This window comes from Rhamphochromis sp. 'chilingali' (assembly GCF_963969265.1).
Source record: "Rhamphochromis sp. 'chilingali' genome assembly, chromosome: 3".
Classification (NCBI taxonomy): Eukaryota; Metazoa; Chordata; class Actinopteri; order Cichliformes; family Cichlidae; genus Rhamphochromis; species Rhamphochromis sp. 'chilingali'.
In genome coordinates, this window is record NC_137931.1 from 1,241,974 (window position 1) to 1,260,407 (window position 18,434).

At 41.4% G+C, this 18,434-nt stretch overlaps 1 protein-coding gene and 1 long non-coding RNA gene across 3 annotated transcripts in view; both read right to left on the bottom strand.

Annotated features, from left to right (window-relative positions):
- nlgn4xa (neuroligin 4 X-linked a) overlaps window positions 1-18,434 on the bottom strand; it is a 125,571-nt gene that overhangs the window by 99,818 nt on the left and 7,319 nt on the right. For both annotated transcript variants that reach the window (XM_080877630.1, XM_080877631.1), the window contains exon 2: window positions 10,415-11,130. In XM_080877630.1, the coding sequence (XP_080733756.1) occupies window positions 10,415-10,979 (565 nt within the window). In that variant the 5' untranslated portion in view covers window positions 10,980-11,130. The remainder of the gene's footprint in view (window positions 1-10,414; window positions 11,131-18,434) is intronic.
- On the bottom strand, window positions 492-2,345 carry LOC308393675. Its single transcript, XR_013971024.1, has 3 exons — window positions 2,191-2,345; window positions 2,014-2,106; window positions 492-1,226 (listed from the first exon to the last, which is right to left on the bottom strand). It is a non-coding gene; the product is annotated as an uncharacterized lncRNA (long non-coding RNA).

Genomic DNA, 18,434 nt, shown 5'->3' on the forward strand with positions numbered 1-18,434 from the left:
TAATGACAAAATGAATTTGTTTTTACAACTCAGGTTTATTCACTTGAATTAAAAGCAGAAACAGAATATTTTGTAAATAAACATACATGTCACATGGTCAAATCAACCTTAACAAAAATCAAAGTGCTCACAAAAAAGTGCTGACGTACATTTGTAATGAATGTCAAATCTGAATAGCACACACCTCTGTACTACTAGGCAATACTGAAAACAAACTGGAATCTGTAAAATCAGATTTCACTTCAGAATCATTGTATATATTTATAGTGACACTTGCAAATTCACAATGATAACCTACTAAACATTGCAATTCACACCATAGTATGGCAGTCACTGAAGATTTGAAACAACCCAACAATACATAAATACACACACACACACACACACACACACATATATATATATATATATATATATATATATATATATATATATGTGTGTGTGTGTGTGTGTGTGTGTGTGTGTGTGTGTGTGTGTGTGTGTGTGTGTGTGTTTTCATGACGAACATTTTTCTGTTACCAAGGGGGAGGTATTTTAATAAAAAAAAAATCTTTCAACTTTACTTCTCCAAAACCAATTACATGTAAACATTTACAAGCTTATAAGAACGGGAAGACCAACTTTAAAACACTGGAAGACACAAAACTTGTCAACATTTTTCTATTACCTTTGCAAATCCCAAAAGCAATCAAAAAGAAAATGGTGGTTACAACCATGAAACTTTTTCTGAGCTAAATCCCCAGTCCTTTCATCCATCTATAGTAGTACAGATTAAAGGTCACATCACTCACAACATAACAGCAGACAAAAATAGACAACTTCCATTTGGCCAAAAAAAAGAAAGAAAAAAAGGTCACAGTTTGAACAAAAGATATAAAAAGGCCAAAATCAACTTTTGTGCTGGGTCTTGTTTGCCTAAGCAAACATCTTCATTTTCATTTGCTGCATCTTTGTACTGAGCCTTTGTCCATCCAGATTCATCAAAATCTTCTGACAGAACTCAAACGTATACTTGTGGTCATTTGGATAGCTCAGATCAAGTGCATAAATCAGTCCAAAGAGGACGATGAATGCCATGATGACACTACCGAGGTTGTTCATAACTGTAGTACCTTCAATGACAACTCCAACATCCTCTGGCTCCTGAATCCCTTCTCTTCTGATGGTGTAAATACAGTGACAGTTGCTGCAGTGGACCTCAACCGTTCATCCTCAGTGGAGGAGGTCTGAAAAACAGGTTGTTTCAGGTTTAAGGGCTCTGTCACTTGGAAGGGGACATATTATGCAAAACTCAGCTTTTGTATCCTTTTGTGCTGAAACATAGGTCTCTACCGCCTCTATAAACACTCCAAACATAAATAAAACCCGTCAATCTGTTTCCTATCAATAGTTTGGGTTCAGGTATTATGTACCTCCCTTTGGGAGGGGCTTGATATAGAGCAGGAGCTCCTCCAGTGTCTATCAGTGTGTGTGTGTGTGTGGGCTGGGTCAATTTCCCTTATTTCATCACAATTGGGAACCTTTTGAAACAGCTTGTTTTATGCACATTATTCCTGAAACCAGGAGATTGCTGTAATGGCAGTGACACTAGTTAGTGTCTTGATGCAATCTGCTGTGTTCCTTATAATGAAGACTTTTTACTAATTGGCATAATAAACTGAACTCCACTGGAGTGTTTACTTTCTGAAGTGCCTTGAGATGACTGTTGTTGTGATATACCGCTATATAAATAAACTGAATTGAAACACTGACAGAAAATGGATGAATGTTTTGTCCACATTTACTGTGTTTATAGAGGCAGTAGATACCTACATGGCAGCACCAAAAGAATGAACAATTGAATTTTTGCTGAAACTATCCCCTTAAAAAGTGCTCTCCAGTGCAAGTTTCAACAATGACTATTAAGAATAATACTATTTCACAATTATATTGTCTCTTTTGAATATATGAGGATTTTGTGTGCGATGAACCTAACTCAAATTGAATCTAGAAAAGAAGGTGTGATAAGCGTACCAGATACTCCTTGAACAGTAGGTCTGGATCTTCATTAAAGTAGATCACCAGGCTTTTAAGAGTATGCTCCCTCTTTATGTCGATGTCATCATACTAATGCAAGGGTGGAAAAAAAAGGGTGAAAAAAATGGAATTGATTGATTGCATTTAATTGATGGGTTTATCATTAGTACCGACCAAACTACTGATCGCCATGATATCCTTGATCTTTTGGCCCTTTGCTCCTTTGCTCCCCTGAAAATTTTGCATCAGCTTGTCTGTTAAATTGTCCAGCTGAGCCAAGAACTTCGCCTGCAGGGGTTTTGTAGTGATCCGCAGGAACTCTGCATTCACCTGGAAATAAAACATACACAAATATAATAAACTAGAAGTTTAAATACAGACTGCTGAATCAACACACTGAAAGTTGCTAAACATTTGAACCATCAGTGAAGTTTGTCAAGACCTAAACTGTTTTTAGCTGAGTTTAGGAATATATCGCCACCTGTTGCTTTGGCATGTTCCTAGCAGCGTTTTCCTTCATTTTTGCGTTTACCTGTGGACGGGATTATTTTTTAAAACGAAAACGGAAAATCTCCGTTTTCAAAAATACCTGTGTAAGTGTGGACGTAGCCGAAATCTTTTATAATAATAAATAGGTTTGAACATCATGGGAGTGCGCATTGTGCTGCCTGCAGTTACTCTTCCGGCCACATGGTTCGCTTTTGGTAGCACCCTCAGTAAACTATGTAGTGCTTTTAAAGACACCTCAAAACGATACTTTCTACTAGAAAATGGCATATAATAATAAACACAGAATACCATATTTTTAGATTATAAAAAGAAAACAGTAAGAAAGAAGTTAGCTATAGGACATCATCTTTCATTGAGCACAATGGCTAGCTGCTAATAAGCTAGCACACGCTCCGACTTAAAAGTTGGCAGCTACACAATTTCTCCTCTAAAACAAGGCACTTTTGAAAAGACCTGGCTATATTGTCAAAAAAAAAAATTGTATTCAAGCAGAGAAGAGAATGGTAGCACCACCAAAAGTTCAAAAAACAACTGTTACAAGCTTCTATGATAAATAGCATTATAGATTTAGCTGATAAAGAAATACACAATTGGATATATGGAAAAATAATATGTTACCTTACCTGAAGGTGTAGTTTTATCCAAAAAGTACAGAGAGGCCAAGAGCAGCTGGATTCATTTAGGTGATCCTGAAAGAGCGCAAAATTTTCAAAGAAGGCGGACCGTTGTGTAACTCAGTAACTTTGTGTTCTTGTGACAAAGACTGCTTTGAGAGAAAATAATTTAGGTTCACCACACGAATAATAATTGCAGTAACGCTGGAGTGCTACATTTGCGTTGAATGAGATTAAAAATAATGTTTAAGCTTAAAGAGGGGCTTGAATTGATTTCTTTGAGTTTACAAATACTTAAGTGCAAAAATGTACTCCTCCTACCCCCAGTGCCCCAACAAACTCATTCATTTTGTGTTCAGAATCAGCCTCTGCTGGTTTTGAATAATTTTAGGTTTACACAAAGAAAATCAAATTAATTTGGTATTTTTTAATTGCATTTGTGAACAACTAACATAATTTGCATGTGTTCTTTGAAAGGAGGACCTGAATCTGTTTTTTGAGTGTACTGACAGAAGACAATATGTTTCTTAGTTTAAATATATCAAATGTTTAAAGTCAGAAAACTTTAAGAGAAATAATACATCATTCTGAATCTGATGGCTGGATGCAACAAAATGCTGGGACAGTCAGTCCTACTAAAACAAAACAGCTGGAAACAGTTGTGGGTGTACATGAGTATAAAAAGAGGATCTTAGAGAAGAGCTTCTCAGAAATAAAAATGGGCCGAACTTCACCGGTCATCAAAAATAAATCTACAAATCCAATGATTTAACATAGAATTAGAGTCTCATTTGCATAAATGTAACTCATGTTCTTCAAGTGTCGAAATGCATAGAAATCAATACAAAAGAAATTTTGTTCCTCTAACACAGTTCTATAACTATACCTTACATTTATTAAAAAAAAGGTAAATACACAGTTCAAAGTGTGGCAGACGAAGCTTCCATGACAGCCTTCTATCTAAATGATTACTCTCGGTGCACTGTGTACTCTGCAGTCCGTATGCTCTCTAAAAAAATGTCCTCTGGGAAAAGCTTTACTGCCAATGAGGTTTTGGCACAACTCTGACAGTGAAAGAGACCTGGAGGAGACTGTGTCAGAGGATCATGTTGAGGAGGACACTGATTTTGAGGAATTCTCATCTGATGAGAACGAGAGTGTTGACCCTCCTGTTGTCTCTCAGCCACCAGCAGAAACAGTCCCCTCCAATGATGTGGTCCCTTTCCCAACTCCAAAAACAGGATAAACTGAGTGAGGCTAATATTATGAGAATGGTTCCAGACCCCACCAATCAGCCATGTTGAGGACATCAAGTCATCACTTTAGCTCTCCTTGACACCATCGATGTACTTTGAATGACAAACTTAGAGATGCTTTATGGGGACAGCTGGAAATACTTGGATGTAACTGAAGCTTACATTGGCTGGCTCATTTTGGAAGGAGTTTACAAGTCAAAAGGTGAAGCAACATAAGCCTTTGGAGACTAGAAGGGCAATATTTCCAGCCACCATGTCTCTCAAGACCTTCCAAGTTTTGTCCCAGGTTATACGCTTTGATGACGAGGAAACAAGGCAGGTCCGACAAGAACGTGACAAACTTGTGGCACAAGTGGGTACAGTGTTTACCCCTGCGGTACAATTCAGACCCCCATGACTGTGGACAAATCCTTGGTTTCGTGGCTGCTGTCCATTTCGTATGCCGAGCAAACCTGCCAAATATGGCATCAGAACGTGGGCAGCATGTGATGCACAGTCCAGCTTTGCCTGGAATATGCAATTTACATAGGCAAGTTTGACCTGATGGGGGCGCTAGAGAAAAGGGCACGCCGTCACCAAAAACCAATAGGGTTCATCCACTTGTGGTCATTAATGCTGTCAGTTATTATGAAAAGATTTGAATGCAAACTTTTCAAGATACATTTATTCTAAATTAAACGTTTGGCCTGATGGTGGCGCTAGAGTTTCATTATCAATGGGGCTATTTATGTAGTCCAAAAATAAACAAAGTGCCTGACACAAACACTTGGTCAACAGTTGTATGTTTACCATTGTCTGGAGGCAAATATCCCTCAGGGTGAAATGGGTTGGTAATATTTGAGGAGAATAGGACGGTTAACAACACGTGCAACTCTGCAGCCGTTCATGTAGGTACATTCAAACTCTGTAAGTCTCTGTGGTTTGTGGTTCCTCTTTGGATCCACAATCAGGACACATAGAGCTGAGCTAATTTTTATAGAGTACAAAACCAACGTCTGAGTGAAAACACAAGTCCATCTCACTATAGAAGCACTCTAGAATAAGATCAACCGCACTCTGCAGGAGCTCAAACCACTCCTACCTTCCCCTATTTTTACAGAAGAGCCACCTTGATTGGACAAGACTCAGTTGTAAAGCTGCATCTAAAGCAGGGGTGTCCAACTCTAGGCCGGTGTCCTGCAGGTTTTAGATCTCACCCTGGGTCAACACACCTGAATCACATGATTAGTTCATTACCAGGCCTCTGGAGAACTACAAGACATGTTGAGGAGGTAATTTAGCCATTTAAATCAGCTGTGCTGGATCAAGGACACATCTAAAACCTGCAGGACACCGGCCCTCGAGGACTGGAGTTGGGCACTAAAGGGTCACTCTGAAAATGTCCACATTTTAAACAGAGAAGACAGATAGTTTGAAAGAGGAGTGAAAAAGGTCATCGATGTCACTCAACACTCAAGTCAGGACACCAATATTCATTCACAACGACAATAAAAAGAATACAGCTAAGAGTTACTGGACAGGTGGGCATCACAGACATACATGTTTATAAGAACACGGAAACTGTCTCAGCTGTCCAAGCTGAGTATAACAGAGGAAAAAGTCTACTTTAGTTTCTACATGAATTTTGCATAATTTCTATGTAAATATTTTAAATCATACATATGTATGTATAAGTCATTATATAGTCATTATCTACATGGAGTTTACCTGCTGTAAGAAGACTACACTGCATTTAACTTCAACAAAACAGTGGGATTTATGTGACTTATTATAACATTCTTTCCGGCACTCAGGGGACGGTAGCAAGGATAGCGAGTCTTTACTCCAAAAAGTCCAGTACAAATATTTTATCTGCTAACAGTCTGACTATGCAGCAAAAGCCAGTTAGTTATAGTAAGGTAACTTTACCAAACATTAAATGATGCTGCACAGAGAATTCAATTTAAACACAGGCTTATCACGCATTTAAAACTTGCCTTTTTGTCCTTCGGGAGGGAAAATGAGCCTAAAATGGTGACAGTGCAATCGCTGTAATGCTCTGTATCCTACACAGACCATCACCAGTCTGAGAACTGGGAACTCTAAAGTGGACATGAGACACTACACTATGGAGCCCGACTCTTAAAAACTGACATAGACTTGTGAAGGTGGGATTAAGAAATAAGTCCTTAAAGTTATCAGAGCATGTTTAGGGCCATCTTGTGCCAGCACACAACATAACGTCATTGGTTAGTTGGTTGCGGCTAACTGACTTACATTGGTTTAAGTTAGGTAACTGGTGACAGAACTGATAACTCAGATGAAAATAATGAGAACAAAACTAAAAATCAGTCTGTGTGTGTGTGGGGGGGGGTGTCCACTTTTGTAGCGTCTCTGGCTGCAACATTGAGTTTTATGTTAACAAACCAAGGATGTGCTATCCAGCTTCACTCTCTATCTCTCAAGCCATAAGTGGTTTCTCACTGTTTGGCCAGCTGCCCTGAAACAGGTAAATCCACCTGTAAGCTGTAATGTGTTTGTAAATGAGGACTATGTGCAGGAGATCCTGTTTGAATCACCAGACTGACAATCTGGAGTCCGACACTCTGAGTTCCCCTCGTCCGCCCGGCTGTGATGAACTGCACAAACCAGATGTGATCAGGACTATTTTATGCAGTAAAACAGTCTCATTTGCCAAGAACACTCAAACAGTTTATCACATAGTATCAGACTATTATATACATATGGTATGTATATATTAGTCTATACTAATCCATATCTTTATATGTCTGTGTGTGTGTGTGTGTGTGTGTGTGTGTGTGTGTGTGTGTGTGTGTGTGTGTGTGTGTGTGTGTTTGTGTGTGTGTGTGTGTGTGTGTGTGTTTTGCATGGAAGTGCTTAATAGTCCTTAATAATTTGAGATTAGCTCCCAACTGTGCACCAAAGAAGGATTGTGAGATTATCCCTCTCTTCAGCACTTTTTAATCTACAGCGTACTCAAGGGCTCAGACTAAATTTAGCATGGAACTGTCAAAGATATGAGCCAGACACACAACTTGATGTGTTTCACTGTCCTTTCAGAGTCTACAACAGATCTACAGCCCCTGATCTTCATTGACTCCGAGTTACACACTGTGCTTTTAGAATCCCGTCCACAGACGATGCTGCAGAGCCTGAATTGTTGAAGTGCTCGGCTGGTACCATTAGCACACCTACTCCAAATCACAAGTACTCCTTCAAACAAGAGCGTGTGGAAAATCAGCTAACGTAGAAGTCTTCCACTCAAACCTCATGCTTTTTAAAAAATATTTAATCAAACAGTGCTCTTGGTTAACACAGCAACGTGGACTCTAAGCCATTTGACAAGAATTTTTGCATTTCCTCTTTCTTTGGAAAAGAAAAAAGAAAGAAGAAAGGAAACGTGTGGTTATTTCAACCACTGTGTGCTGACTGTCAGGAGACCTCACTGGCTGAGCCCTAGAAATCAAATTTGCAAAGAAATCAAGTACCGTAAATGTCGGGCTATAAGCCGCTACTTTTTGCACCAGCTTTGAACCCTGCGGCTTTTAGTCAGGTGCGGCTTTTCTATGGATTGTCCATGATTTTTGTGATATCGTAAGAGGATTTGTTTTGTTTGTTCCGCTGTTGTACGGCACTACGTTGCCTGGCGGAAGGATCGGGGTTCAAGAGTGGTATGTTGGTCACATGTCCGTCCGCCAGGCAACGTAGTGCCGTACGAAGTAGCGCGAAAAACAGACTTCAAAGTAGCGCTACGCGTTCAGTGGGAGGCGTGGATGATGAGCGGCGATAAACTTGCGAAAAGCAAGTTATGCCCAACTCCACCGGTGGAATCTGACAGCGTGGAAAAGTTTGAAAACATCCACGATCACCAACGGATTTTGAAGGGCTGGACTGCTGCATGATGGAGAGGAGGACACCGCCACGGCCCTTCTGAGGGTGTTCGACTCTGACACTGACAACGAGGATTTCTTTTGTTTTGAAAGTGACAACGAAGGAGAGAAGCGGAGAGTGGATGACGAAGCCACCCTGAGCCTGTTCGTATCCGACACTGGAGGAGAGGACTTTGGTGGTTTTAGTGGCAGGAAGATGGTGGTGAATGACTGACTTTTCTTCTTGTTAAAGCTGTGTCACTGCACCTGAGCCTAAAAAGTAGTCCGAATCAATTTTTCTGGTGTGCTGTAGGTTATTGTTATGTACTACATTTGTTACTCATTTATGAAGCACAGCACATGTGCAAATATGTATCCATAACTTGTTTTTCAAAATATTAATAAAAGGGGTGTGTCTCCAAACAGCCATCTCTTTCCTGACAATTCCCTTTGTGCATATTCTCTTACATATGATAAGTCAACATTGAAACACCTGCGGCTTTTGGTCAGGTGCGGCTAATGTATGTACAAAACAGGATTTTCCCCTGATTTTAGCTTGTGCGGCTAATATTCAGGTGCGCTTTGTAGTCCGGGAAATACGGTAAGTAATAAATGAATAGGTAAAAGGTAATCGGCAATTAGAATCTGGAAAAGAAAATCAGACAACCTGACCAGGACCACCAAAAGACAGGTGTTGATTAGCTAATCACAGGCATACAAATGTGCAAGCATCACTTAAAGTATGTAAGCAACAGTCGTGGGTAACTGGTCAGAAGAATCTGTTGACAGCTTGTGCAGGTGATCCTCACCAAGCTGCTGACCACACTGCATATGTTTCACCTCTGTTACAGAGTTCACACATACATGTGGGAGATTCATTATATTTTGGTCATAAACTCAGACAACAACTATCCTCCTCTATCTTTACATGACTTTCACCCAATAATGAAACTGCAGAAGTATCATATCTCAATAAAGACCATTCTAAAGTTTTTATCGACCTTAAGCAAACTGTCAGTGTTTGACAGGTTTGAGGTTTCTACCTGTGCTTTCTCTCTCTGCTCTCTCAGGTGGAGAGGGGGGCTGTGTTCTGCCCACAGGTGGAACTGCCCTTCCCAGGCTCGCACTCTTGCACCTGCAGTGCATCCTCTCATAATGACTGTGCATTTATGAATCCACCATGGTGCTAATTTGGCTCGCTCATTAGTGCTTATTGCTGAGTTATTTGTCCCATAACCTTGTGCTTCTGTTTTTTCTCCCAGTTCTCCATCGGTAGCTCGATTCCTGTTCCATGGACGGTTTAAGTAAGTTCCAGTAAGGAGTCACCTGAATGTCACACGTGACTCTGTGGATTTATGGATCAATTCAGTATAAGGTTGATTCAAAAAAATTAATGCTCTGTAATACTGAACAGGATGTATTTATCATCACATCTTTTCTTGAAATGAAATATGAATGATAACATATCAGTGTTATTAGCTAAAATTAACAGGTAGCGACTTTTTATCTCTCACGTCATTAAATCATGTCATAATCACCATTGTGCTACTCACTCTGCTTTAAAGAGGTTTTAAAATGTGCTTTTATTAGCAACTGACTTGCAGAATTATAATTCCTGTATATACCATGTTTTTGTTATATCAGCACAAAAAACAATTAAATGTTTTGTAGATGTAGTTAACTAGAAAATAACAATTGTGATTCTTTTTAAAAATATTGTTATGTAAATTATTTAACATTACTACCCTGTGGATTCATGGAACTTTGAAGGAAATGTGGCGCTTTAACAATGTATATTTGAAAAGAGGATTGGGTCATTGCCCCGGCGCAGCACCTGTAGGTGATGCAGACCTGTCTACATCTAATCCAAGCTCATGTCTTCTATTAGTGGATGAATAATTCACTTAGTAAATGTCTTTCAGGGAACGGTGAAAGCAGTCTGTCAAGGAAAGAGCTGTGCTTTAGTCATAACACAATACAAAACTGCAGAATCATTACAAAATGGAAGTGGCAGATTGATGTGAGACTGAGCAGGTGTTGGGAGATGAATGTAAGTCTGCCAGAGGAATACTAAAGCTCAAATAAAGTGAAATATAAGCTGTAAAAACACAGACACATGACAACGAGCAGAAAAACGGGGTTTTCCTACCGTCCTCTGTGGGGACATAGATGTTCAGATAAAGGCAGTCCTCGCTCTGCTCCTGCACGTAGGTAACCACTGTATCCAAGTTAGCCGTGAACCACACGGGGAGCATATCATTGAGTAAAAAGCGGTCCTCTAAGAACTGAGGACAAACTGAAGGAAACTGAGTAGCATTCCTGATACCGGGCCACGACATGGGGGGCTCTGGTGGTTGGAACCTCCTCTCCCCCGTTGGGGCCATTGCATATGGAATCCCCAAATACTGCTCCACTGGTCCCAGTATCTCATTGGGCAATGTAAGTTTCACTCCCCGCAACTTCCCATAATTGGTGGTGACTACAGGGTGCTGCTGGGCTTGAACGATAGCTGACGAGATCAACACCAGCCCCATCCACGACAGAATGCTGACCTTAGCCATGCAGTAACACATCCATGAAAGGCCTCCAGATGCTGTCATGCTCCTTTTGTGCTGAGCCCGAGCCTGGCAGGTTGTGGTTTTGGTCCACGCTTGGGTCCTGGGCACCCCACCAAGAAGCTGCCTGCTTCTCCTCAGGATGCAAGTTGAGCACATGAGCCCCGGCCAGTCAAAGCAGCTTTCTCAGAGCTCCCCATCCCAAGACTCTGTGGAGGTTGATGGCTGCTGGGTAACTGTCACTCCCAGAAGAAAGCACTCTGAAGAACACTTTGGTTATCTCAAGTCCAGCTTGACGAGATAGATAGTCCTAAAAGAACAACAAAAAGCATGTTGAGTGTTTCCACTACGACATATTTACAGTGTTATTGCAGTTTACCAGATGAGTCTGAGCAGATTAATCATCTTTAATTCAGCAAATTACTAGGGAAAAATTACTTGGATATATGATGTGTATGCACACGTATGTTCTTGAGAGGGTGAACTTAACCTTGGTTATCTCCTAAATGGTTTTGTTGGTTAGGACGAAGGACAAAATTTTGACTTTAATTTAAAAAGTGTTCAAACTTTTATTTGAAATGATTTTCTGTGCTCTCAGAATATATTGTTTGGTTTAGGTTTTCTTTAAACTTACCTTGACCTCACCCCCAACTGTAATGTTTCTATGTGTCGTTTTGCATCATAGATTGAAACATTAATGGTTTCAAAATGTTGCTTTTTAACAAGCAGAACCACGATTCGTCTTATATTAAACAACCAGTTTGGCTGCATGTACCTAACCACATTTTGAGTGAAAGTAGCAGCAAATAGTGTAAATAAATATACTATAAAGTGTATACGAGTCTAAACAACTCTTCCTGTTTTCCATATTCCATCCTACATCCTGTTTTGCTGTTTTGTGTTGGTGGCCAGGAATGAAGTCAAAGTTTGATCTGACCTCTGCGACACTCGTAACTCTCTGCTGATTGTGTTTACATTAATTTGAATAAAACATGTGTTAACTATACTTTATTATTATTGTTATCATCATCATCATCATCACATTGGTTTTTGTTTTGTTAAAGTGACTGAAGGCATCGGTGTCCTGCAGTTATTCTGAAAACGTCTTCATTTTCACTGCTTGCTGCCCAATAGCTAAAAATGAGAATACTTTGTTGGCTCCAGAACAAAAGAAAAGAGCGAGCAGAGGACTGTGAAGGATTGAGACTGGTGGAAATGAGTCAATAACAGCACATTTTCTTTGGTGAGGGAGTTCTGGAAAGTTCCTGGAATTATAAATCTATCCTGTAGGCTCTGAAGCATCTCACTGATATTAATTCAAGGTCCTGTTATAGCACCTTCTTCATTTTAAACTATATAGTTTTCATATTTTATTGGTTAAGGAAAATCAGCTCCAATCCAAATGTGTTGATTAATTATCCTCCCATTAAGTGCCACTGAAAGCAGCCAAATCAGTGATTCAATCTCATGCTGACCAGCACTGAGTCCTTTCTCAAAATGAAAAAAACAAAACTGCATGAATAGATGATCTTAGTAAGAGAGTCAAAGTGCCGATCTGTCCGATTCCAACAGCTTTACAATAATGATTAGTAAAACAGAACAGAGGGGAAGAAAATGTTGACTACATAGTTGAGACAAAGGCAAATGGCTGTACAGGCACCCTAACACTAACTGAGTGAATTTCCGAAACATTAACATCACAAAGTCAATCAGCCCTACAATGAGTGTGGATGTAGTGAAAAGAGAGTATGTCCCTGATCAGCGACACTGCAGTGCAGCAAGTGTAATTAGTTAAAGTCATCACAAAAAATGATAAAGAATTTTATAGTTTTCATGTTTCAGGAACACTGTATATGCCTGTAACACTGTGTAACATGTGACTATAGTTGCCTGCAATGCACTGGGTGTCTGCTGCTGTGCTCCATATGTATCGAGGATCATTAGTTTCCATGATCAGATTCACATTTAGTTTGTGAAAAGAGACACAAGTATACACATTTGTGTTGGCAGCAAGTAGAAATAGTTTCCCTTACAAATAACTTCCATTCACTGAACTAACACAACCAGTGCCTCAACATTTTAATGCTTTGAGCTCATATTTCTTTAATGCTACCTTTTAAATCTTGAAATGGCCTGACTCAGCGGTCCCCAACCTTTTTTGCTCCAGACCGGTTTAATATCAGACAACATTTTCACGGACCGGCCTTTAAGGAGTCGCGGATAAATACAACAAAATAAAAGGATGCAGCCAAGACAAAAACTGCTATTTTGTAAATATAATACTAAACATCAATTCACTGTGTAATTGTGTAACTTGCACCAACAACATCGAAAGTAACATCCTCCTCTCTGCCCCTTAATGCTCTCTATGGTAACGCGTAACTATTTCTTTCAAAATAAGACACACAACCACAACATTTGAAAAAAAAACAAGGGAAACCGAGTTAAGGACAAAAACCCTGAAAACCATCAATTTCACACCCGAGCCTCGACTCTCGCGGCCGCTGGCCTAACAAATAAAACACCTGAATACACGTTTACACCAGACACATGATAGCTGTGGAGGACCAGAAGAGCCATGTGCATCAAATTCATTTTTTAATCACTGTATTTATTTAAACATTAATATATTATTTAATCATTTCATTTAAATAAAAATTATATTTATATTTCAAAATGAATTTCATTAATAAATACTACAACTTTAACATCCATTATCTGAGCTGGCTTCCACTCTGGAGGTTCTTCAAAAGGTGAGCAAATATGTCTTTCTTATTTCTCAGACCTGAGAATCTCGCGTTATAACAATTGTAATTGAGACTCTGGAATCCAGGTCTGGCTCTGAGTCTTGGCTGGGTTTGGACCCGGATTCAGACTGTTTTTATAAAATAACAGTCTGAATCTGGGTCCAAGCCTGGCCAAGATTCAGGGCCAGACCAAGACTTGGCTGACATCTGACTACCTATAACCTTTTTTTTTAAAAATGCAAAAGTGTGATTTATCACTGCAACAGACACATGTTTTTGACCATGCAGTGTTCACTTCCCAAAGCATTTTGGTTATATTTTAACTTGAATTTGGGGAAAACAATTGTTATGGTAAATGGCCTGTATTTGTATAGTACTTTACTAGTCCCTAAGGACCCCAAAGCGCTTTACACAACCTGTCATCCACCCATTCACACACACATTCACACACTGGTGATGGCAGCTACACTGTAGCCACAGCCACCCTGGGGCGCACTGACAGAGGCGAGGCTGCCGGACACTGGCGCCACCGGGCCCTCTGACCACCACCAGTAGGCAACAGGTGAAGTGTCTTGCCCAAACACACAACGACCGAGACTGTCAGAGCCAGTGCTCGAACCAGCAACCTTCAGATTACAAGGCGAACTCCCAACTCTTGAGCCACGATCGACCAGGGCCACGGTTGTGGTGACAGCAGAGTATGTGTCGTGCGGGATGGTGATTACGGTAATTTTCGCACAATATGTCATTTTTTAGTCTTAACAGGTTACTGTAACTTTTTCTGGTAGAGGGTGTGCCACATGCTTGTTTAATGAAGATGGTTCTTGCTTTGTGGCAATGTTCCACAGTTTTATAGCATTTTGATTGAATTGTGTGACTGCTGTGCAAGTTGTTGTGTAAGTTGGAAAAAATGCATCCAATTGTTGTCAATTGTTTTATTGATAATGGCTGCAAAATGCTGCCCCCGCGACCCGGCCTCGGATAAAGCGGATGAGGATGGATGGCTGCAAAATGAATTCCCCAAAAGTGATATTTTCCTCACTAGTCTTTTCTGAAGATGTATTTTTGCATGTTTAAGTGAAGGCACAGCAGTAAGATGTTTGCAGGTTTATGATTTCAAATTTTACATTAAAACATGAAAATACAGCATAGTAATAGATTTTATGTATAATATAAAGAGCAGCTCCATTTAAAATGCACAGTTTCACCGTTGTTTTACCAGTTCAATTTAGTTTTTTGTTTGACATTTCCCTTTTAATTTTACAATTTATGGATCCACAATAAGCAATTATTACATGTAAAAAATACAGGAAATATTCTATGAATACACAACAATTGTTGTGTGAAATTAATTTCTTTTTTTGTAGATTTAACAGTTGTGTGTTTCATTCACTGTAAATCAGTTTACATATTTTCTGTTTTTTTTTTCTTTTCTCTTTTTTTTTTGCCTGAAACCCTAAGGAACAACTTTATTACCAGACAAACATGTTTCGGCTTGTGGCCTTCATTGGGGCTATTACAAAACACCAAACAGCTTGTGCTTAATTTAAAATAAAACAACAGAAAATAAAAAAACTAATGACCCAATCAGCCACTCACACATAAACATCATCATTAATGGGGATGATGATTGTTGAAATAGGTTCTGGACCGAACCATTATAGGATAAGGTGACTGGATGTCACCTTATCCATGTAAAAGTGGGTCATTCCCACAGGTGCACATAAAATGCAAACAAGATAAAAATATACATAACAATCACAGGAACTCTACGAAATGAATTCCATGAAATAAACAACAACAATTTGCATCACAATTTTTAGAGACATTTTTTCAGAGACAAAAATAGATTGAATCAGAAACTTTTTTAAAAGGTTCCTTCATGTAATGATCTGCTAGAGGGTGTGGGGGGGCCACAGCCTCGTCCTCCAGGGCATGAAGCAGGTATGGAGGAGATCAAAACTCCAGACATCCAGAGGCCCCCAGAACACAAGAGACCAAGGAAGACCAACAGAGGGGCAACAGAGTGTGGGGCCTCCGTGAAGCAGAAGCCAGGGGGGGTTGCAGCGACGTGCCCGTGAGCTCTGCCGGCAGCCAGCCGTGCCTGAGTGACCGAGCCCCAGACCGAGAGGCCGAGAGTACCCCACCCCCGAAGTGGCCCTAGCGAGCCCCAGGCTCCAGGCCCCGATAAGCAGCCACCAAGGAGTGAGCCAGTGTGTACCCGGACGCCCATCCCGGACACAAAGAACCACCAACGCACCGATGTCTGAGGGAGTCCGCCACTGGCAGGGGAAGTAGTGGTGGTGGTAGTGGTGGTGTTGGGCGGGGGGGGGGGGAGATAGGCCTCCAAACCTTGGAGGGCCTGAGGTGTCCCCAGAGAGGTGGCGTCTGATACCCAACCTGACATATAGACACAGACATACAGGCACACACAGATACAAACATCCATTCCCACCCTCATGCTCTCATATGCACTTACTCCACACTCAACCAACGTGGAGACAGACATAAAGAGACGCTGTACACACGATCACACTCCCCAAGCGTACTCTACAAACCGGGTCTAGGTACCCTTGCCCCTGGAGGGGGGAACTGCACCCAGACCCAGGTGGTGTTACCCTTTTCCCTGCGGTGGGGAGAGGCAGACCGCCCCGACTCCGCAGCAGCAGGGAGGCCCCACACTCAATTGTGCACGAGGAATTGTGCGGGAAGGGGGAGGCAGCTGGAGATGGGGAGGGAAGGAAGGGAGGGGCAAGTGACCCCTCCCTGGGGCCAGCTCCCCCGCTGACCCCAGTAGGCACCCCCATACTCAACCCACCAGGGAAAGGGGGTCCAGGCCCATCCAGACCGGGGCCCAGTACAGCAGCGCTGCCCGGCCCCACAGAGCCCGGGACAGTCCACCCAACCCCACCACAGAGAAAACTGCACCCACCCCACCATCCACTCATCTTCCAGACTACATGAGACAATAGACGCCCAGGCTGAGATCTTCCTCCACCTCTCCTGTATCTCCCCCTCCTGCAGAGAGTTCCTGAAGAGAGGAAAGTTCCTGCAAGATGTGACAATCTCCCCCACCAGTTGAAGAGCCCCCCAGGTGGCTCAATGCACTGGCGGCACCCTGCTCCAGGGCTGGGCCCCATGCACCCACCCGCCCACAACCCCGGCAACACACCAACCAGGACCCAAGCCCCCAAGACCCAGCCAGGGCCCCAGCCCAGAGACGGAGCACCCCCAGAACCTCACGCCCATCCCGGACCCACCCAGGGGCAGCCAGTCTACCAGGTCAGTAACCCACGTCCTTCAGCACAGACCCTCCCCTAGCCCCGCTGCACGCAGCCACGAGGAAACAGTCACCTGAGAGCCAACAGAGCCCTTAAAGGGCCATGACCGCTACCCCGTGTTGAGTCCTCCAAGGAAGATGCTCCTGGGGACCCCCCCCCCCCCCCCCCCGACGCCCTGAGCCTGTCCCTACCCCCACACCAATCACAACAGTGAAGGCGGGACCAAACTATGACCCCCCACCCCCACTAGGTGATGGAGCTGATCAAAGGAGCCCAGAGCAATTGATCTGATGTGATGGCAGAGGCTGTATCAAGACTAATGTAATCTAATAGATAATTTCTATATTGGTTAGAATTAAGATTGTTTTTATTTTTCCAGTTCATGAGGACTGTTTTCTTGGCTATGCATAGGGCAGTGAAGACCATATGGGCGATATTCTTTTCTGAAGTGACATTATCTAAGCTGCCCAACAAACACACTAAGGGGGAAGTTGGAATGTTACATTTCAGACACTTCGATAAGTCTTCACATATCTCGCGCCAAAACTTCTGAACTGGTGGACAGAACCAAAGAGCGTGGATATAATTGTCCGGTGAATTGGTTTGGCAGTGTGAGCAGTTGTTGGTAGACGTAAAGCCCATCTTGAACATCCGATGACCTGTATAGTGCACTCTATGTAATATTTTGTATTGAATTAATTGAAGACTGGGATTTCTAATTAGATGAAAGGTTTTTAAGCAAATCTGAGACCAGAAGTTTAGGTCTAAGTTAACTGATAAATCCGCTTCCCATTTTGCAATAGGAAGTGATATTGATTCATCTGTTTTAGAAAGCATTCTGTATATTTTGGATAGTAATCTGGGGGGTTTAAGAGTAAGAAATTGAACCACACTTGGTGGTGTTTGTAGTTCAACTTGACCCGGTTTAAATTTCTTTTTTACTATGGATTTAATTTGTTGATATTCTAAAAGTCTTTTCTTGTTGATCCCATATTGTGTAACTAGTCCGTCAAATGAAATAAATTCTGTTTCTTCTAGTATATGTTCTAAATATTTGATTCCTTTACCACTCCAGTTTACATATCTTCTGTGTAAAGCTATCTACTGCTGCTGTATTTTTTACAGGAAGTCCCTGGTAACCCCAGCTGCCAGCGTTTTCCTGTAAAAACAGCACTTTTTGTTTTTTTTACAGTGATATGTCTAAAAAAAACACACAAATATACATTTGTATACAGTGTTGGGAAGTTTACTTTTAAAATGTATTCCATTACAGAATACATGCCCCAAAATGTATTCTGTAACGTATTCCGTTACGTTACTCAATGACAGTAACGTATTCTGAATACTTTGGATTACTTAATATATTATCGTGCTTTTTACAACAATGTGAATGTACTATTGCTGTGTGATTTATTACTGTTACTGAAGGTCCGCGACTCCGAACTGTAGTAAAGGGACCTCTGACTTATACGGCGGGGTCCCTGTCGGCTCATAGCCGAAAAATAGCTTTACTTTGTTGTGTGGGTCAATTTTTCTTGCGAGAGACAGAGAGAGGCGTTGAAAGGCTGCTCCAACGGAACTTATTG